Raw genomic sequence first — 20601 nt, 5'->3', positions numbered from 1 at the left:
CCATCATCAACTAACAAATTTGGAAATGCTAGATTGATCGTGGATGTTGTCATCAACTAACAAATTTGAAACTTATATAGTGGATGTTATCATCAACTAACAACATTTGAAGCCGCTAGATTTCAAACTTTCAATCAAGCAAATAGATAGTGGAGGTTGTCCCCCGGCATCATACTCAAATATTTGTCTTTTTTGACCATGTGCAACAATAGGTTGTGTTTTCATGGGATTTTGCTCAAGAGAAATCCTAAAGACATTCACATGATGAGAGATGTAGTGCTGTTACACTAGCAACTATAAAAGGACTCCCATCCCCTTACACTTTCCACCACAATCATAGTTCTCCCTCTCTCTTTATACAGTTCACAAACTTCACCGAGAAAACATTCACCGATGATGAAAATGGCAGATTCTTCATCTAATATGAAGTGTTTGTTATTGGTCTGTTTTTTCTCTGTGATCGGGATGGCAATGGGTATTGCACCAAAGATGGCAGTGAGTGTGCCGTTCGGGAGAAACTATGACCCTACATGGTCATTTGATCACATCAAGTATTTCGATGGTGGTAATGAGATTGAGCTCCACCTCGACAACTACACTGGTGTGTGCCAGAGTTTATTCCATCTTCTGTATTTTACAGATTCACATGTTCTAATGTTTATCTGCCTGGTTTTGATGTTTTTTTGTGTACTTGGTTTATCAACTGTAGGTACTGGATTTCACTCAAAGGGATCTTATTTGTATGGACACTTCCACATGCACATAAAGATGGTTGCAGGAGACTCAGCTGGAACTGTAACTGCTTTCTATGTAAGATAATTGCTACTAATACACCATTAATCTTGCTAATCCTGTAATCCACAACTCCCCGAGGTGTTGGTAGCTTCTTAAGAAACCTCCTCTGACCCTGAGGGGATTCGGCAGGGAACAGGCTGCTAGCTCTATCAGATTATATGAGTATGCAATCTGATTCACTATACTTAATGAATGAATGCAGTTATCTTCCAATGGGAATGAGCATGATGAGGTAGACTTTGAGTTCTTAGGAAACAGGACAGGGGAGCCCTACATTTTACAGACAAATGTCTTCACAGGTGGTGAAGGTAAAAGAGAGCAGCGGATCTACCTCTGGTTCGATCCAACAGCGGCTTACCACACCTATTCTATCCTCTGGAACTCCTACCACATCACGTAAGTGTCTTACAACTCGTCAATAAATCCCCACCAAGTATCCATTAATTTTCGGAAAACTAATGAAATGGAAAAATGCAGATTCTTTGTTGATGATATCCCAATCAGGATATTCAAGAATAGTCAAAAGCTTGGACTGAAATTCCCATTCGAAAAACCCATGAAGTTGTACTCAAGTTTGTGGAACGCAGATGACTGGGCAACTAGGGGAGGGCTTGAGAAGACTGATTGGTCCAAGGCACCCTTTGTAGCCAAGTACAAGGGATTCCACATTGATGCTTGTCAGACATCAGTGAACGCCAGATTCTGTGAAACACAAGGAAAGAGGTGGTGGGATCAGAAGGAATACCAAGACCTTGATGCTGCCCAGTACAGGAGGCTCAAGTGGGTGCGTAGGAAATTTACAATCTACAACTACTGCCAAGATAAAGCCAGGTTCCCCACAATGCCTCTCGAGTGCAAAATAGACAGGGATGCTTAATCAAGCAATTTAATACTATATTTTTACAAGGAAACTATCAATGGCAGTTGCTTTAATTCTTGAGATTCTGCCTAGGTACTACATTGGAAGGGACTGTCATGTGCTTTTCTTTTCTCTAAATTGGTGATTCCCATTTAATTATTCATTTATTGATTCCACAATTATCGTTATCGTCAGAGTGGAATGCTGAACCTGTAATGTGTCTATTGTTTTTCTATTCGGCTGTTTTCTACCCACACATGAATTATCATATTCTATCGTTTGAAACTTATCCTGTTATACTAATTCTCTATTCTCAGTTCCTTCATGAATGGATAACCGTAATAAGAAATAGGATCATTTAAATAACATTATCACTAACCATTGTATATGCTCTTAGTAATTCGGGAAGTGTTATCTTCCCAGAATTATTGGTGTCAATCTTGTCAAACTGGTTGCAGATCTGCAATATATCTCTGTCGTTAATCTTTCCCATCTTTTTGAGCTTGTGAATCACATAGTCGGATTTACTGAAAAGCATAAAAGTAAATAAATGATTTCGTACTTCAGAACATTGCCCTTGAACAAATAACTTGAAAACATGCTTTACTCAAACAAATTATGGGTTAAATCTACAAAGTGGAATAGCTAGAGTATAAGAAAACAGAAAATGAGAGTAAAATTCCAAACCTGAGGAAGCCATTGCAATTGATATCAGCTGCAAACAAATCTCTAACTGTGATTTCTTTGTGCAGAATCTTCTTCACCATGATTCTATGCCTTTTATCAATCCTTAACTCCGCCAGATACAAAAATGCTCTAGCAACCGCCAAAGTTGACAACAAAAGCCATAACAAAGCAAAACATCTCCCCTGTAACGTGTTAAAAGCTTTATCGCCATATCCCACTGTGGTAACAGACATAACTGATAGATATATTGAATCAACCACATCTAACTTCTCAACAAAGTGTAAAACCGCAGCACCCATCCCAATACACAATATGACAACACAAATTGCTAATCCGACCTTCATTCTTATCCTCATTCTTCCTTTTTCTACATCGAAAATATAATTTCTGATGACCGAAAAACGACGACCGTCGTTAGTATTAGTCGCCAGCCTTGTACCCAGATTCACATGACTAGTTACCACAAACAAAGATTCTTGCAAATCTAATGCATAATTTACTAAGCCACTTAACAATATGTCCATAAACCCAAAACCTACTAATACAAAAACACAAGCAAAAACTTTGGTGGCGTGTGTTAGTGGTGTAATATCCCCATACCCAATAGTACTCATAGTAACAACACAGAAATAAAGAGCATCAACAACAGGATGAGTTTCAATAACGGAGAATTTCTCTCTGTTGAATGAATATATTGTAACACCAAAAATTAGATATATAATCAGTAAAATTAATGCTTGCCTAACCATAGAATTTGAATCCTGTTTAGTTTTTCCTTCAAAGGTTTGATCATCATTAAGTTTCAATAAGTCTCGCATGATAGGCAGAGCAGGAGCAGTTCTTGATCTTGTAAGACCAGAATTTCTTCTCTCAAGTAATCTAAATTCATCATCAGCAGACTGGATTTCTTCATCTTGAAAAACATACGACCCTAACAGTGGTTCACTTTCCATGGTAAAAAAAGCCGAGAAAATAATGATATTCAGAGAATTTTCGTTTAGCCCAAAGACACAGAGAGAGAAGGATGCGTGGGTGTTGAGACCAGAAAGAAGAAGACAAAAACAATCACCAACCACAGAGAGTTTTAATTGATTAGCAAATAAAATGAGTTTGTATTATTGAAGTTGGTGGTGGCCTACGTCAATTTTTGACGAAGGATCCTATTTACACAGTGAGTGAATATTTTAAACTTCTCTGAGACTATTCAGAGGAACACAATTATTGCAGGCTCTAAGCATATTTTCTTATCAGAGACTGAGCAGTTTAAACAATCAATAAATTCTTTAGGCAATAGTAAAAGAAATGATGAAGGCTGAAAAGATATTATATTGATATTTGTGATCAAAATACACAAAAAATTTCAGATTACTACCAATGCTCCATCAAAAAGAACAAAAGAATATAAATTTCTTTTCAATAGAAGGCAATATAAGCCAGAATTTTAGAAGACTTGATTTGGAATTCCAACTTACAACTGCAAAAGAAGTCCACCCTCATAATCCGTCCACTGTCACAGCACTTGGTCTTACACCAGGCTACATGCATTGTGGATGATCTAATATGACAATTAATCCCTGTAATGATATAAACAAGAAAGTTTTAAAATGTAACTTTGCCAAGCCATCCAGTCAGCTAATTAAAGAAAACAGGTGTATAAGTATATTAAATAAATAAAATGGAACAAAGAACTAACTGTACGAGTGCGACAGAATCATAAAAGAATTTTGTCACAGGAAAAAATACAAAAACAAATGATGCATCCCCGGTGTTTTCCTAATTCATCAGCTTAAGTAAGAAAAGTTATTTTCTTTGCTTTTTTGAAAAGGGGAAGGTGTCAGTAACACAAGGAAAGCTCACTAAAAGTATAGGTAAATCATTTATTCTGCCTCCTTGGCAAGATTCAACAATCAATATTCAATAAGGGTGGAAAATTATATCAGCCTAGACGCTTCATGCGTGGAAAATCTCTAAGAAACAATGTACCTTTAAGCAGGGTGAACATGCTTTTTGGTTCCGCAAATGCACTCTGGAAGTGGATTCTCGTAGAAAGATTCTTCAGTTCTAAACCTAGCTCGACCTTTGATCCCTGGCATCGAACCTCTTCTCTTCCTTGGACCTCCTTGCCTGTAAAGCCCGACTTTGGTCATATTACTCAACTGTTTTAATCAATACCAATCTTTATTCTGATATATTGGACTATAAAGAACAGAAGACACCAGACAAACCTGTTATTGTGCATCCCAATTATGACCGATGATAATGAAACTCCTTCTTCCAACTCTCCCGTTTCCATCTTTTCAAAAACTTCAACAAGTCCTTTCCTGAAAAGGAAATTGGTATACGTCCACTCACTTTTTTGAATAAAGAAAATAGCCAATCATGTAACAATGTATGCTAACAACAGACTCTTTAATCTATCACCCCTTCACCATTCATTATGACCACTTTTAGGGTGTGAATTTGTAAAATTGTGGAGAAAAATCTGACAAACGCACAACAGGTTTTAACACTATACTCAGTCTCAAAGTAACTTAAATAATTATGGTACAAGTAAAGGTTCCACATTTAAAGTTGAAAGTCATATTTGTAATGACTTAAACATTAAAAACAATAGGAAATGAACAAAGAATTTGACTCTTTCTTACGTCTTATCTTAAATATGTACTAGAAGTACTGTTCATGTTCAATTAAACAGTTACCCCAACACCACTGAAGGACAAATATGGGCAACGATCGGTTAATTCTGGAGTCTATACCGCTTTCAGATGCCAACATTCTCTTTTGTGTACATTTAATCAATAAATAGCAGAGCATACCTATCTGGAGAAACTGTTTTTCGGTGACCCGAGAATCTCCGGTGTCCCTCAACAGCTCTTGCCATGTTGCCTGGATATGATGGAACAAAGACGTCGCTCTCTATGCACATAATATAATCCAGAGCTGCTGTTTGAGATGCATGATCTGCAAATGCTTCCAATTCTTTCGAAGTTGCCACTGTTTCCTGCATATTTAATGAGTCAAGTGCTTGAGTCTAAAAAGTGGTTAACAGGTAACTGATTCACCCATGAAGTGCATTATAAAGAAACAGAAAGTGAAAAAACAAGAGAAATGAAAATAATTAAAGAAAAAACACCTTGAAAACAAGATTCGGAAAGCGGGATCTAAACTCAGAGAGGTAAGCATCACCACCATAAATTTCTCCAGCAGCAATGTAAATCATTGTAGATGGAGGGTAACCAAGAGCTTGAAGGAAAATGCCAACCTCCTTTGGAGTTAAGGGACACAGCCCTCCGATTCTCTGCTCTGTTGAGTTAATCTTCTTTACCTTCCAGTGGCTCGTGTTTTCCCTGTTGACAACGAAGTAGAAAAATGACTAACACATCTAGAAACCTAAATTGCAACTTTACCTACGATTTCCTGTTGGAAGTGGTAGAAGATTTTACCTTAAAATTCTCAGTTCTTTGGCTTCGACTTCAGTCAGTCCATCTGTACAACCAGTGAAAGCCAGCATATCTTTCTCATATCGCAGATGAAGAGCAATATATTTCCCACCATTTGATCTCAGTCGCTCCACCAGCTTCTGTGGTTTAACCGTCATGTATGCTCAGAACCTAATTAAGCAGGATACCCCATAGGAGAGACCTCTTAAATGCATTAATTTTCCCAAGTTTTCCTAATTCAGCTTAGCCTGTAATATAAGAGTTGTATATACAACAAAGATCAGACCTTTGCCAGATTCTCAATTGAAGGAGAGAAGCGGAGAGCATTGTACAAAGCACGGCATCGCAACCTCTGGATGTCAAGAGGGAGGTCATTGTTTGCTAGTCGGGAATCAGATTTTGCAACGTGAAGCACCTGCCATAAATATCATTTCAGAATCCTACCTTATTTTCAAAGAAACACCAATTTATTAAGACCTTATTATAATAATTTGGGCCATATGAGACAGTGGCGATCTCCTCTATAATGGAAATAATCATCCAAAATCTAAAACTTTCTAAGGTTCTAAAGATGTGATGATATGCCATGCCTGGAATCACGCTGAATTCTCGAATGTAGAAAAACATACCTGATAATCCTTCCATAATCCTGTCATCTCTTCATAATAGCCCATACTCCCCCATGAAGTGAAGTGTTTCCGAGCTCGAGGAACTAATTCCAATTCCTTGGGAAGCTCTCTGACAATCTGTACATCTTCTTGCAGGATTGCAATGAAGTGACGCTCATCAAATATATCTGAGAATGTACTGCGTGGTAAAGATTATAATGGAAGGTATAAGTCTTAGATAGTTAGAACTGATAATGGGAATATGTGCATGCAGATAATAATGATTCATAGGAAACCTTGAATCTTGCCAAAAAGACTTTCTGTCCAATTGAGGAATCACCATTGTTGCATTCATTATTCGTGCTACAGCGACCATATCAGCAATCTGTGAGTAGGAGAAGTTATTAAATAGTTTTCTACAGATTTTTTTTTATAATGATATAAACTAAAACATCATACCAAATAGATAAGATATTTAGTAACCATTTTCATCTATTCTGCTTATCTGAAACCTTACAAACATATAGCTCGAGAATGACGGGAATCACAGAGGGAAATTAGACAGAAGGAGGGAAAAAGAGAGGCAATGAGCTTACACCCGTGCGCATTTGATTGAGCCCTCCATTGCTTTTGACAGTTATGTAGCGATTCCATTCCTCAGGTGCTGATAATTTAGGAACATCTCAGGGTTATGCTAACAAAATAAACATTTGTCAACAAGGAAGATAAAAACACATCAATCCTACAGATACATGAATTTTTATAATACGATTGCAAATTTCCAAGTTTCCAACAAACTAATTTTTTGAAGCTTAATTTCGAAAAGCCAGGATTTTCACCTGGTAACACAATAAGGAAGATAAGATCTGAGACGAACCTTTATATCGAGGAGTAGGTTTGATACATGGGTGGAAACCATAACTATGAGGAGCTTCCCACAGTCGATCACTTCGTGTCTGCAAAATCAAACAGCTTAGTAATTGTACCGTATACTCCAATTTCCAGTGAATTATGACCATGCACTATCCAGCCACTGAAATTAGGTGGTTTACGGAAAAAGAAATGGAGGTCCACATGCATGTCAAGCGAATCTGAGTTCTAGAGGCAGTTCTACAATACTGGAACTTCATGGTTAGGCTTAGGAACATCACATAGGCAATTCAATATGTACAACATGGTGATGATCTTTTGTGCTTACTATGAATAGGTGCATTAGCAGTGCAAATAGCTTAACAGACTTACAGCGACGCACTGGTTCGAACACAGCATTGATAAATGTAACATGAATAAGGGTTAAGCAGTCTTGCACTAGTCGAACTCTCAAGACTGTAACTCACAATTAGATGACAACTCCCATGGCTATTACAATGAAATTTTCCCAAAGTTCAACCCTCATGTCCCGTCACATATTCACACTGCCTAGTCTAAACACACATCTGCCCATAGGCCATACCCTATACTACTGTCCCAGGGAAGTAAAAGAATCAATCTTCTAAACTCCAAATTGAAAACAAACAAATCAAAACAAAATGAGAACAAAAACCCCTTTGATCAAAACATGCTTAAAAACAAAACCCACTTCTCAAATTCCAAACATTTTCTCTCAAATTCAACAATTAATCACACTCTCCAACAAAAACAAGAAACAAAAAGGAAAATACCTGTTGTTTTAGAGACTCCTCCTCAACTGGTAAGAAAGATTTGGAGGGTTCATCATTATACCTTGAAGTACAGATGAAGAAGAAAACAGTAATGATGAAGAAACCAAGAACTACATAAGTGATTGATGAATTAAGAGATGCTGATGGTTTTAAGATATTTTTATATCTTGCAGAGTTTCTAGAAGAAGAACCAATCCTTCCCTTTACCATCTCATGAGATTTTGGTTTTCCTTCAGAACTTTTAATCAGATCTAATCTACGATGATCATTCTATTTCAATTTTGAAGAAGAACAAAAACAAAGAAATCGGAACAAAAAATACTGATCTGGGATTCTGGGTTCACACTCCCACTTTCTGGAATCTTTAAAACCAGAAAAAATAATAATACCGGTTCTGGTTCAATTCCGGTTCTTAAAAAAAGAAAAAAACTCTAGCCTCTGTTCTGGTTCCAAAAAACAAATATATACTGTAAATAATAAAATAAAAAATCATAACTTTCTGACTATTAATATAACATGAAGATTTTATAATTATTCTATCCTAAATAACTTCTACTACAAAATCAAAAGCAAAAACAAAAGCAAAAGCAAAGGCAATAGAGAATCTGGATCGAATTGATCGTCTTCATCTGTTTGAGTCCTGGCTTTCCCTCCTGCCTCTGTAGAAGTTGGTGGCGTGGCTAGAGTCGAAGTTGCTGCCCCTCCTGTCGACAAATTTGAATCAACTTTAATCTCAACATTGTCTCTAGCTGAAAAAGTGGAATTAGATGGCATAGTTGGAATCGAAGTTGCTGCCACTGTCGATGAATTTGAATTAGCTTCAACCTCAACACCGTTTTCAGTTGAAGAAGTGGAATCACATGACATGTATTCAGCCGTGTTTGAAGTTGCTTCAGTAGGTGTATCTTCAAATTTGGATACGTTGACATAACCATTGGCGCCATATGTTGGGCCGGACCGCCAAAACCTAACAACTGATGAATTTGACACCGGAATATCAAGCTTCATGCCGTGGTTTCAGTCAACAGGATTACTAGAGATGAAATACTGGTGTGCTTCCTTAGTTAGTGGAATCGTATCGTTACCGGTGTTGTAGGTGGCGAGTGGAGATGTTGGATTACATGATTTGAAATCACAATAACTCACTTCTAGAACATCAGTGATGTTGGGATCATAGACGAAACGGAGACTGTCACCAACTAGAAAGGATGGTCTAGCCCACCGAGTGTAATTAAGATGAGTCTGTGGAGACCAACCAGCAGCATTACCAACAGTCCACACAAAACATCATGGAGAGCAAAAAGTTGGTTTTAAAACCCATGACGAAGAAAAAAAGTTAAACTAAAAGAAAAGAGATGAGGTATATAATATAGAGCTTGGTTTTGGGATGATTTGTTGTATTCTAAACGGATTCTGACTTCCAGTTCTACCATGAATCTGAAAGGAGGGTTCTGTTTATACTTTTTGTTATTATACTCTAACTCGGATTCACAATTCTAGTTTAGTGTTCGCTTAGACCGCTGTGAGCCTGCCATGGTTAGCCCCCTAGGAGTACGTGAGTTTGTCCACAAAAAGATTTGCAGAAAATTCTCTAATGTAACAAATTACCATCAAATGATATTAATCAGTGAAAACAATCAAAATGAACAAATAAAGGTAACATAGGAGAAAATTCAAGTGATACTTAAACAAATGAACACACATCGTTGTTGCTAACACAGCAAAACTGCAATACAAAATAAAGGTACGTAGGAGCAAAGTTCATGTAGACATCCTCGTACATACAAATACAACAAAAATTATTCAAAATTTTAAACACACAAAAAATAAAAAACCATAAGGAAATATACGTTTGTTCCATAGATAATAACAAAGAAGTAAAGATAATTCATCGATTTAACTAGTTATGCCTCTTCTCTGCTTTGAAGATCATGGCGATATCGTTTGCAACTTTTTGTGCATCAGCCGAAACTCCAGCTAAACCTCTTCGAGATAAACCAGTACAGTAAACTGCGTTTGTTCCTTTCCAGTGACTTGGGAACTTGTTTTTCGGCATTCCATCTTTGCCAAGTATGTAGTTGAAGTCCTGCATCAAAATCATTAGCATTAGCGCATTTTGATCATACACAATATATACAACGCACTTGCCAAATACACGTATAGATATAACTAACGAGTCCCATATGTGCAACAAAAGGCATGTATACCTTTAGCCAGTTGTTCGCGGTGCTTTGATACCCGGTGGCAAAAACAAGGGCGTCAAACTGCTCAGTGTCACCATTGTTAAACTGGATGCTGTCCTTCTCAATCTTCATGATTTCGGGAAAAACCTATATAGATAGACACAGACACATATTTGTGTGTTAGATGGAATCCATATTTATATTCTTTACATATAAAAACTTGCATTTGATACATATTCAGTTATTACCTTGATTATTCCTTGTTTGATCTTCGCAACTGTACCAACATCAATCACAGGAGATCGTCCTAGTTTTACTTTGAGTTCAAATGGCCCTCCGCTAGGCCTATGGATCCCGTACTTGTCTAAATTTCCATAAGCTAGCCTTGCAAGGGCTAGAGTTATGGAATCTACTAACCAAAGAGGCAAGTAGTTGAGCAGGTTCATGCCCAACCATATCATCTCTTTGGTTACTATGTGGAACTACACATAAAAGGAACAAAGGTTAGAACGGATCCAACGATATTATGGATACAACGGTGGTGATAACATCTCAACAAGAATTCTCCAAGTGGGTGGGAGTCATAAATTTTTGGGTCCCACTAATTTTAGGGCAAAAAAGTTACTATAATTAAGTCAAAGTCGTTGTTCTTACACGTGGCATTCACTGTAGCAGCAGGTGAAAAATGTTTGGCTGTGGTCAGACTTTACCAACTTTTTGGCATGCAGATACAAGGCAGTTAATTAAAAACCAAGAGTATTAAATGAAATTAGCTAATTTTAGCTGGTCATTAAGGAAAAGTTAATCATGATTTCTGAATATTAGACTTTGCACTAATTAAATTTGTTATTTCAACAAACTGAATAAGACAATTAATACTCATAATCTTTTGGAAAATAATCACTAACATTTTCTTAAAAGAGTTAAATGCTAGATTCAACATATAAATGGTATTAAACCGGAAATCTATTAATGGTATTGGACCCTGGATCTAACAAATATGATTCTAAATAGTCTTTTAGATTCATTTCATAAGATGATTGATTGATTTTACAAAAAAAAAAAAAATCTCCTAAGAATTGGGTGATAAAGTATAGTATTATTCTCATAAATTAAGGTTAACACTATAAATTGGGTGCACACTTCGATTGAAAAATTATGTGATAAAGTATAGTATTATTCTAAGACTGTTCTAATTAGAATATATAAAATTAAAAAATGTACTGGAGTAAAAAAATAAGCTATTCATGCAAACAAATAAATAAATAATTCAAGAGAAAGTGATAACAAATACTTACAGGGCTTCTAATGACGATAGATGTCGAAGCACCATGGTTGGAGAGGTCATAAGCTATCTCCATACCAGAATTTCCACAGCCAACAACTAAAACTTTCTTCCCATTATATTCCTTGCCAGATTTGAACTCACTAGAGTGCAAGATATCCCCTGCGAAACTCTCTATTCCAGGGATTTTTGGAATAAACCCTTTGCTATTTTCACCTGTTGCGACCACTAAGAATGTTGCAACATAATGTTCCGGTTCACCGGTAACAAGATTCTTAACTTCTATTTTCCATTTGGCTTCGTGATCGTCGTAAACAGCAGACTCGACAGATCGGTTACACTTAGGGTTTATATCGAATTTTTCGACGTAGCTATCGATGTATTCGACAAACTTGGCTCTAGGGACAAAAGTAGGAGTATTTGGTGGGTAAGGCATATGAGGTAGGCTGCAAAATTGTTTAGCTAAATGAAGCTTTAATCTATCATAAGCTCTTTTCTTCCACAGAGAAGCATGACAATCTTCGCGTTCTAAAATAATGCTTGGGATATTAAGTTGCTTTAGACAAGCGAATGTTGCTAAACCTGATGGACCAGCACCTACAATCACCACTACTTCCTCCATTGAAAACCCTAGTATGAAATGCAGAATAAGCAAATGAAGGACACGATACAACGATAAGATCGATACTTTGTCTGTAGAGACCATATTGAAGTTTGGTGTTCTTATAGATGAAGATGGGATCAAAAACACCCAAATGACATTAATGAGAGAAATCCTACACTTCTTTTAATTGATCATGATAATTAAATAGAGCTATTTTTAGCAAATTGTATTTATTATGCTTCATGCATATAACACCAAATGAACATAAGGAAAGACATAAACTTGAATACTTCAGTATCATCGAAAATGAGAATGATTTGGAAAGTAAGTTAGGTAGATATGCATGTAGATTGAACATTAGTCGTTCGATTAGGAATGCCTTAATCTGTCTTAATGACGGCGATAAGGATTTTGATGATGCTTACCATAAGATGAAATACGAATGTGCATTATCGTTTTTCTCTACATGCAAAGATGCTACTCTTATCTATCTTACCTAACTTCAGATATCCAAGTGTTTAATGACTTCTCACCGGACTCTTACAAGGAAACACGTACATTCACTGCTAATATACCCGGAAACAAGGTGCAGTATGTGTTAACAATAGCTAATTTGCTAAGTAAATGAAAATGCAGAAATATAGAATAGAAGGGACACGAAATATATATATTTGGTGAGACTGATGATATATAAGCGTCAGTATAGACTAACTCTTACCAGAATGTTACACTGACGAAATGCACCTTACTAACAAAATGTGTGACGCTTAAATTGATTCATTACCTTCAATAATAAAAAACAATGGCGCATTGATCCGCTAGCTATATGAAAAGATACTAACTCCTTAACTGCGCATGTGATTCATTGTGAACCTGGAGAAAAAACAACTTTCCTAGAAGGTATATGCAGCAAGTGAACTTGATTAGCTAACCATGAGAGAATGCAATAGATTTCATATGCAATATGCGTGTATATATATATGCTTCCTTGTAGCATGGTGTATATCATGTTTATCGCCACAGATACATAGATTTGTCAATAATAGCACACCTAAAATTTTCAGGATCACTGAAAAGAAGTGTAGAAGATCTCTATACATTAACTCCAGGGAAGCATGCACATGAATCTAGTCATATCCTAACAGATGATAAGTGATACTTTCGAGCAAGGATCGATGTTGGAACGTCAATCCTTAAAAGGACTCAGACGATATCTTAAGCCGAGACACAACAGTTTTATTTTGTGCTTGGACGTTTTGGCTCAACTGTCGACCAGTCATGAAGTTCAGCCAGACGTCCAAGTAAGAAGCGAAGTTAATTTTACCGGTGAACCCGAACACTATGTTGCAAAATTCTTAGTAGTCGCAACAGTCAGTTAATTACTAGAATTGGGTATAGTGGACCACTAATTCCTAGTAAACGACCATACGTTAGACATGGGTGAAATGTAGGCTGAAGCACTTTCCACATAGTTAAGAAGAAGATATATGGTTAGGCATGAACCTTCTCAGCTACTTGCCCCTTTGGTTAGTGGATTCCATAACACTAGCCCTTGCAAGGCTAGCTTATGGAAACTTAGACAAACATGGGATACATAGGCCTATAGGAGGACCTTTTGAACTCAAGGTTAAACTAGGACGATCGATCTCCTGTGATAGATGTAGGTACAGTCGGGAGGATCAAACAAGGAAAAATCAAGGTAATAAATTCCATCTATGCATAAATATGTGTCTGTGCCTATATAGTTTTTTCCTGAAATGACGAAGATTGAAAAGAACAGCGTCGGATTCAACAATGGTGACATTCAGCAATTTCATCCCCTTGTCTGTCTCTGCAACCGGCTACCAAAGCACGGCAAACAACCGGCTACATACAAAAATAAAAGATTCTGTACGAAAGTAGGAAAAATCTTAACTTTTTGGTGATTATTAGGCCCAAATTTGGATACTTGTCTTCTCATCGGGCCCATATGCTTCACTGTGGGTGCGGATAGGGATAATAGTGGTGGTTGCATAACAAATCAACCATAGCCATTAGTATTGTGATAAAATATGATACTATGTAATTTTTTTTATGAAATTGATGCTATTTAAAATTTTAAAAATTATATGAATGATAACCGTTTAGCACAAATTCTTACCTCCATTTCAACTCTTTTCTGCAATTTCATGCTCATGGTAGCCTTTCTCTGTCAACCATAGCCATTAGTGTTGTGATAAAAAATGATGCTATGTAATTTTTTTTTATGAAATTGATGCTATATAAAATTTTAAAAATTAATATGAATGATGTTAACCGTTTAGCACAAATTCTTACCTCCATTTCAACTCTTTTCTGTAATTTCATGCTCATGGTAACCTTTCTCTGTTAATCTGCCAGTGTCTTGTCGATCAGAAAATCAAATTGCTAAATTTATCAGACGAATGGTTTAGAAATTTTGGTTTTCCTATCAAGTTTTCCATATGAGAAATGAAATCAACTATCGTTGTTAAATACTATGAATTAGACGACAAAACATTTAATTACATCTATTTTTAGGAAAATGTTATCAATGTATTGTTGCAGAAATCAGTTTTTCCGGAGAATCCAAATACGGAGTCTCTTCTGACAGCGATATTTACAAGAATCTACGAAGAAATCCATCTACGTTACATATTTTAATGACCCTAAAATTAGTAAAACACAATAACTACGAATCTTATTGGTTTATGTCTCTCAATTTTTACATGTTCATTTACCGTGATAATTTATTACTTTTTACTACTTCGACTAGAAAGAATTTTTTATATAGAAAAGGAAAAATGTACAAAATCTAACAATAAGAAAAAAATATTAATAAATTACCGACCGATGGATGAATAAAGAAATTCTAAAATTTTGTTCTCTTCAAGGTAGTTTAAATGACACTCAACATTATTTTCGTTCTGATAATTTTTCAGTAACTTTTTTTTAGTTATTCTTAAAAAGTAAAATATCCAGATTAATTAATAAATTATTATTTTATTTACTATATAATATTACTATAATTTAACAAATTATGTCGCTTATGAAACAATTATTTATAGGTAATGTTGTATTGTTCATCTTAATTTTATTGTTCTTATAAAATTATGTGTATTTCATATCCAGTTGAATCGGCCAGGACCAACCAGCCCACTTTGAATATAATTTTGGCATGTAAGTTTTTTCTTTCTTTCTCAAAACATGTTTGCGACCTAGTAAGAGCGTGATTCAGGAGGGAAGGGTGCAACTTTACCAAGCTCAAGATTTTTAAGAATTTGGGCTCATTTTTGTTTTATTGCAGCCTTGGCAAGACTTTGTTTCACCTTAATTTGGACTGAACTTTATTTTCCTTTTCCGTTAATATGTATTGACCTAGTTTGAGCGGGGATTAGGGCCTGAGCTAATTGAAAGCATGGGTGTAAAGCTTCATAGATACCCAGCTTAACTGATCACCAAGCCTAAAATTTATGTTAGAGCATTGCTCGGTTGAACCTGCCAAGCGTTGGCACGTCAATATTGGTTGTCATATTTCAGTACCAAACTCACAATCGCTTGATTAGAGTACTAGAGTCAACTTTGTTAGGTTAGACTAGGAAATCTGGAAATGTTGAGACATACAAGAATTGCTTTGAAGACCTGAAGTCGTATGGACATCAAATAATACATCATCCTTCTACTTGAGGTTAGCAATACATGTTATTTGATTTTCGGTACTCAGGTTTTGACCAAAACCTGGGTTCGGTCTAATATTTGTCCATCCCTTGTGTTTGGTACTTGGACCAGACGTTGACTAGTTATATGGTGACGTGCCTAACTGTTTGGCATGGTTTATGTTTTTGTGGCCCTCGAATTATAAATCCTCTAATATATGGATCTAATGATTATGGGAATTCACAGTGAGATCGTGGGATTGATGATTATGAAATCGAGACGTACAATGAACAAGAAGTTGTTATAGTAGTCTCTGTTGTGGAATCGATAGTGGATCTGTTGAATTGAGTCAATGGAGAAAATATGGATGATCGCGATGAACTAGGGAACGTCAGACAATAAAATTGGCTTGAAGAGGATGAGTTGTTTCTTAAGAACCAAATGAAAAATATTGATGGCAATATTGGGTTTCTGTCGCTTTTAACGGAGAAATTGAATCTTAAAGATTGTTTTGAAGAAATGCTGGTTTTGAGTTTTGAGATGAGAAAAAGAACAGATGATATAAATGATGTTAGAGCACTGCTTGCTCGAACTTGAAAGCATTGTTATCTCAATTTTGTTTGTCAATTTTAGTGATCAAAAACCATAAGTCTTGATTTCTAGTCTACTTATAGTAATGTCTCGTACTAGGATAGATTGCGTAGTTGAGATTTATACTTCACGGCGTTCATTGATTGAAGACGAAAAACTACTAAGGAGAGCTTGTGGAACTTCATCAACAAAAGGTATGTGGAGACTGAAACTCATCTATCACTCAGAAAGTATATTTCTACTCTATCTCCCTTCTTGAAACAAAAGTGGTATTACTATATAGTATTCGGGTATACACATTTGATATTTCGAGTTGGGTTCGCTTACATATTTTTCGAAATATGTGTTGGTAAGCTTTCGCTTCAACCAAATTGATCTTATATTCTTGACTAAAGTCAAAAGATGATCATGTGAAAATCGCCAGGTAACATCTTACATGATTTGTGTGAGACAATCATTTGATGTAGACTCAGAATATTTCGTATTGATTACTTCAATAACTTGAAAATCTCTTTGATGCTAATAGTTAGTGAAAGCAACTATTGTCATCCTCTAAGAAAGTTTCAATGATTGAAACAGAGTTTAGAACACTTAACCATAATTGGATTATAGACATAGTATGCATACTTGCATATATGTTGATTTAAGACCGGTATAGTATGCATACCCGTATGCATACTGGGAAGGTTAGGTAAAGTCTGAGATCCTTGGTATGTGTACCCGTACGCGTACTGGCGAACTCAGTTGAAGTACGGGAACTATTGTATGCGTACCCTTATGCGTACTAATTCGACAGTTGTTTTGGATGTGTGATAGTATGCGTACCCGTTCGCATACTGTCAGACACAATCCAAATCCGGCTGCTTAAGTATGCGTACCCGTTTGCATACTTGAGTGGGTTAAGTTCTAGAATCGGTTTGTTCATGAACTAATACATTTATATAATAAGGAATGCAATCTTTTGCAAACTGTGGCTATAATGTTCATGACTTGATTCGAGTGAATCAAAATCGATTTTGCTTCACTTGTGTCTTGCATACTTCTATGAGAATATAAACAATTGAACAACTCTATAACTGGTTTCATTTGAGTCATTTGAACTAGTTGTTGATAAGATGAATAAGGTTGATATGAAAGTGTTCATACGGCTAACTTTGATTAACTATTGTTGAGCCAACAAGGTGTACACGTTTAGGTACAGTTACTCATATATAAATGAAGGTACATTTCATTTGTATATAACAAGCTCAGTTCGATCTAACAGTTAAAAGATATTAGCTTGAGTCTAATCAGGTTTTCATATAACGGTGAATATTGAATGATTTATTACCAAGGGAACTTAGATTGAAACCCTGATTTGAAAACTATATAAATGGAAACTCTAACAACTGGGAAACCTAATCCCCATACCTCCTGTGTGATACTAGTTGCGACTAGAGTCGATTCTCCTTTAACCTTAGGTTTTTCACGAAATCCTGTAGGTTAACGACTTAAAGACTTCATTGGGATTGTGAAGCCAGACCCAACTATTTTCTTTGTAGTTGCGTATTCTGATCTTGTTGTTTTCTATCGTGATTGGGTACTATCTTGTCTAAGATTTTCTCGAGATTTAATGTCCGATAGGCAAGATAAAAGGTAGTCATAAACATCTTCGTCTTATCGTTTGTGATTCCACAATATCTTCTTTCGATACCATACGATTAAGATTATTGTGAGGTGATTGATATTTTAGGCTGTTATTCGGGAATATAAGTCTGGTATATCAATTGGTTCTTGTTCATTTTGATTTATCAAAAGACGGAACAAAACTCTTATTTGTGGGAGACAGATTTATCTATTCAATAGACTCCTCTATGTGAGACAGATTGGTTTATCAAGTCTTCGAATTTGGGTCGTGGAAAATATTAGTTATGGGTGAGATCAGTTAAGGGAATCAAGTCCGCAGAGTCCTGCTGGGATTCAGAGGCATAAGTAGCACGACTGTACCTTGATTAGTGTAACATTGGTTAGGCTCAACTATATTCCATCCGAAGTTAACTTGGTGTAGGCTAGTGTATATATCAGCTTAATACAGTGTGGTGTTCAAATCTGGACTAGGTCCATGGGTTTATCTGCATTTGCGGTTTACTCGTTAACAAAACTTCTGGTGTTTTTGTTATTTTTTTTCCGCATTATATTTGTTTATATAATAGAAATATCACAGGTTGTGCGTAGTTCAATCAATTAGGTAATCCAACCTTTGGTTGTTGATATAAATTATTTAACGCTTGAACATTGGTCTTTGGTACCGTTCAAGTTGTTTCTCTTATTAATCTGGCTCACATATTACTATCTGTTCGATTGCAGATTGATTTGAGAAACTGAGACACTACTCTTGGATATATTTCCATTGATTGAGTCTAACTGTCTAGTTGATTCTCATGGAATTATATTAGAATTTGTCCATACATATTGCTATGCAAAATATTGGGTGTGGTTGTTAGATCCCCGCCTTTTCAATTGGTATCAGAGCAGATAAACACTTTAAAGACCTTAGAAGTCCGTGTTTATAGCGATCTGACTCTATGGATAAAGTCTCAATAAACGCTTCACCAGGATTTAACTCTGATCTTAGAGAAAGTTATGGAGAGCTGGTTATTCTCCAGAAGAAGTTGGATGAACAAATTCGGATCAACTCTGGTCTTATTGGAGAAATTGCAAAGTACAAGGATTTGAAGTCTGTCAAAGTTTCTTCAATGGATATGAATAACTCCTTTAATTCTTCTCTGAAGAATTATCGCAAGTCAGGGAATAAGCGAGGTTTAGGCTTCGTGAAACCTGGTGGGATTCAGAACCACTCAGATGAGTTTAAAGATGTTGGTTCATGTATGTTCTGTGATTATCACAATCATTTTCAACATACATGTACATTTTTCAGGAAAAGTTTAAAGGTTGCGAGTAATCTTCATAAGAAAGCTGAACAACTGTGTACTTCTCTAAAAAGATATACAAATCTAACAAGAAATCCCAAACCGGATACTAGTGTTAGTATGTGAGTTTTTGCTCTAAAATCAACATCACCCTTTGAATGGTTTCTTGATAGTGGATGTATCCGACATATGACTGGAGATATTTTGTGGTTTGTGAATTCGAGCGACTTTGAAGGAGGTCCTGTAACATTCAAAGATGTGAGTTGTTTCTACATAAGCAAGAAGGGGACGATCAAACTTCCCGGCGTTCCTGAAATCCATGATGTAGTATACGTTAAAGGTATGACTGTCAATCTTCTTTCTGTTAGTCAAATTTGTGACAAAGGCCATAAAGTTGTCTTCAATGCAAATGGACGTGACATTGTAGACAAATATGGAAAAGTAATTTTTCCGGGAACTCGTGGCAAGAGTAACTGTTATCTTCTTGACACTTAGTTTAGTAATTGTTGCAATTTGACTAAGGTGGAATCTACACATCTTTGGCATGAGCGTTTTGGTCATATCAATTATCGTTTCCTAACTAAGATCATTAACAAAGAGATTGTTGATGGTGTCTGTGGCGCCTGTCAAAAGGGTAAACAAAAGGAAGTTCCACACCAATCATCTCGAGACATTATCACTAAATCTCCACTTTTTTTAATTCATATGGATCTCGTCGTTCCTATTCAACAACTTACGGTTGATGGGAAGAATTATGCTTTAGTTATGGTAGATGATTACACCAGATTTACTTGGATTGCATTTTAGATCATAATAATGAAACCCTTGGTGAATTCAAGATTATTATTAATAAATTCCAGAGTGAACAAGTTCGCAAGCTAAAGAAAATTAGAAGTGACTGTGGAACTGAATTAAAGAGCACTAAGGTGTTTGAATTTTGTGACAAACTGTGGATTATTCAACAATATTCACCACCCGTTACTCCTCAAGCTAATGGAGTTGCAGAAAAAAAGAATATGAACATTCAGGAAATGGCCAGGGTAACGCTCCTCAATAAAAACCCAACGTTAAGTTTTTGGGGAGAAGCCGTGTTCATAGCATATTATTTAATCAACTGTGTTTACCTACAATCCAAAACCCTAAAAACTCCGTATGAGTTTTGGTACGGTAGGAAGCCCAAATTACATTATCTTAGAGTGTTTGGAAGTAAGTGCTATATTCTGAAAGATCGAGAACAGAAAGGGAAATTTGATTCTAAAAGCGATGAAGGCATATTTCTTGGCTATGCATGATAGTCGTGGTTTTCGATTATTCAATTTCAGAAC

General features: G+C 36.0%; 4 protein-coding genes across 6 annotated transcripts; 1 reads left to right on the top strand and 3 right to left on the bottom strand.

The window, feature by feature from the left end:
• The first annotated feature begins 296 nt into the window (after positions 1 to 296).
• On the top strand, positions 297 to 1978 carry LOC113288379 (probable xyloglucan endotransglucosylase/hydrolase protein 5). Its single transcript, XM_026537402.1, has 4 exons — positions 297 to 601; positions 710 to 810; positions 998 to 1191; positions 1273 to 1978. Exons 1-4 carry the CDS (start codon positions 394 to 396, stop codon positions 1670 to 1672), a joined length of 903 nt encoding a protein of 300 aa, XP_026393187.1. The 5' UTR covers positions 297 to 393; the 3' UTR covers positions 1673 to 1978.
• LOC113288378 (two-pore potassium channel 5-like) lies at positions 1372 to 3369 on the bottom strand. Its single transcript, XM_026537401.1, has 3 exons — positions 2342 to 3369; positions 2034 to 2181; positions 1372 to 1497 (listed from the first exon to the last, which is right to left on the bottom strand). Exons 1-3 carry the CDS (start codon positions 3292 to 3294, stop codon positions 1474 to 1476), a joined length of 1125 nt encoding a protein of 374 aa, XP_026393186.1. The 5' UTR covers positions 3295 to 3369; the 3' UTR covers positions 1372 to 1473.
• Positions 3370 to 3647: 278 nt separating this feature from the next.
• LOC113288376 (O-fucosyltransferase 38-like) lies at positions 3648 to 8373 on the bottom strand. Of its 2 annotated transcripts, none has more exons than XM_026537399.1 (12): positions 8051 to 8373; positions 7267 to 7345; positions 6986 to 7053; positions 6686 to 6774; positions 6411 to 6588; positions 6068 to 6196; positions 5785 to 5921; positions 5475 to 5688; positions 5158 to 5342; positions 4567 to 4662; positions 4325 to 4465; positions 3648 to 3915 (listed from the first exon to the last, which is right to left on the bottom strand). In XM_026537399.1, exons 1-11 carry the CDS (start codon positions 8258 to 8260, stop codon positions 4327 to 4329), a joined length of 1524 nt encoding a protein of 507 aa, XP_026393184.1. In that variant the 5' UTR covers positions 8261 to 8373; the 3' UTR covers positions 3648 to 3915; positions 4325 to 4326. The 2 variants fall into 2 exon arrangements, with proteins under 2 accessions (XP_026393184.1, XP_026393185.1); XM_026537400.1 differs by having other exon boundaries at positions 6986 to 7083; positions 8051 to 8088.
• A 1320-nt stretch (positions 8374 to 9693) lies between these two features.
• Positions 9694 to 14580, bottom strand: LOC113285863 (probable indole-3-pyruvate monooxygenase YUCCA10). Of its 2 annotated transcripts, XM_026534607.1 has the most exons (7): positions 14439 to 14580; positions 14263 to 14310; positions 12907 to 14099; positions 11532 to 12148; positions 10482 to 10715; positions 10258 to 10380; positions 9694 to 10136 (listed from the first exon to the last, which is right to left on the bottom strand). In XM_026534607.1, exons 4-7 carry the CDS (start codon positions 12138 to 12140, stop codon positions 9951 to 9953), a joined length of 1152 nt encoding a protein of 383 aa, XP_026390392.1. In that variant the 5' UTR covers positions 12141 to 12148; positions 12907 to 14099; positions 14263 to 14310; positions 14439 to 14580; the 3' UTR covers positions 9694 to 9950. The 2 variants fall into 2 exon arrangements, with proteins under 2 accessions (XP_026390392.1, XP_026390391.1); XM_026534606.1 differs by having other exon boundaries at positions 11532 to 14099.
• Between the last annotated feature and the right edge of the window lie 6021 nt (positions 14581 to 20601).

This window comes from Papaver somniferum, chromosome 6 (assembly GCF_003573695.1).
Source record: "Papaver somniferum cultivar HN1 chromosome 6, ASM357369v1, whole genome shotgun sequence".
Lineage (NCBI taxonomy): Eukaryota > Viridiplantae > Streptophyta > Magnoliopsida > Ranunculales > Papaveraceae > Papaver > Papaver somniferum.
Note: the sequence above shows the minus strand (reverse complement) of the source record. Positions and strands in the feature narration are given on the sequence as shown.

Coding starts and splice junctions, on each gene's coding strand:
- LOC113288379 (XM_026537402.1), top strand. CDS start 394: ATGATGAAAATGGCAGATTCTTCATCTAATATGAAGTGTTTGTTATTG. Junction 811..997: donor GAACTGTAACTGCTTTCTAT/GTAAGATAATTG, acceptor GAATGAATGCAG/TTATCTTCCAATGGGAATGA. Junction 1,192..1,272: donor TGGAACTCCTACCACATCAC/GTAAGTGTCTTA, acceptor GGAAAAATGCAG/ATTCTTTGTTGATGATATCC.
- LOC113288378 (XM_026537401.1), bottom strand. CDS start 3,294: ATGGAAAGTGAACCACTGTTAGGGTCGTATGTTTTTCAAGATGAAGAA. Junction 2,182..2,341: donor AATTGCAATGGCTTCCTCAG/GTTTGGAATTTT, acceptor TATGCTTTTCAG/TAAATCCGACTATGTGATTC. Junction 1,498..2,033: donor TACTAAGAGCATATACAATG/GTTAGTGATAAT, acceptor TGTGTTTCACAG/AATCTGGCGTTCACTGATGT.
- LOC113288376 (XM_026537399.1), bottom strand. CDS start 8,260: ATGGTAAAGGGAAGGATTGGTTCTTCTTCTAGAAACTCTGCAAGATAT. Junction 6,589..6,685: donor TCTTTTTGGCAAGATTCAAG/GTTTCCTATGAA, acceptor TTTACCACGCAG/TACATTCTCAGATATATTTG. Junction 5,689..5,784: donor AAAGAACTGAGAATTTTAAG/GTAAAATCTTCT, acceptor CGTTGTCAACAG/GGAAAACACGAGCCACTGGA.
- LOC113285863 (XM_026534606.1), bottom strand. CDS start 12,224: ATGGTCTCTACAGACAAAGTATCGATCTTATCGTTGTATCGTGTCCTT. Junction 10,381..10,481: donor TCAAACAAGGAATAATCAAG/GTAATAACTGAA, acceptor CTATCTATATAG/GTTTTTCCCGAAATCATGAA. Junction 10,137..10,257: donor CCGCGAACAACTGGCTAAAG/GTATACATGCCT, acceptor ATTTTGATGCAG/GACTTCAACTACATACTTGG.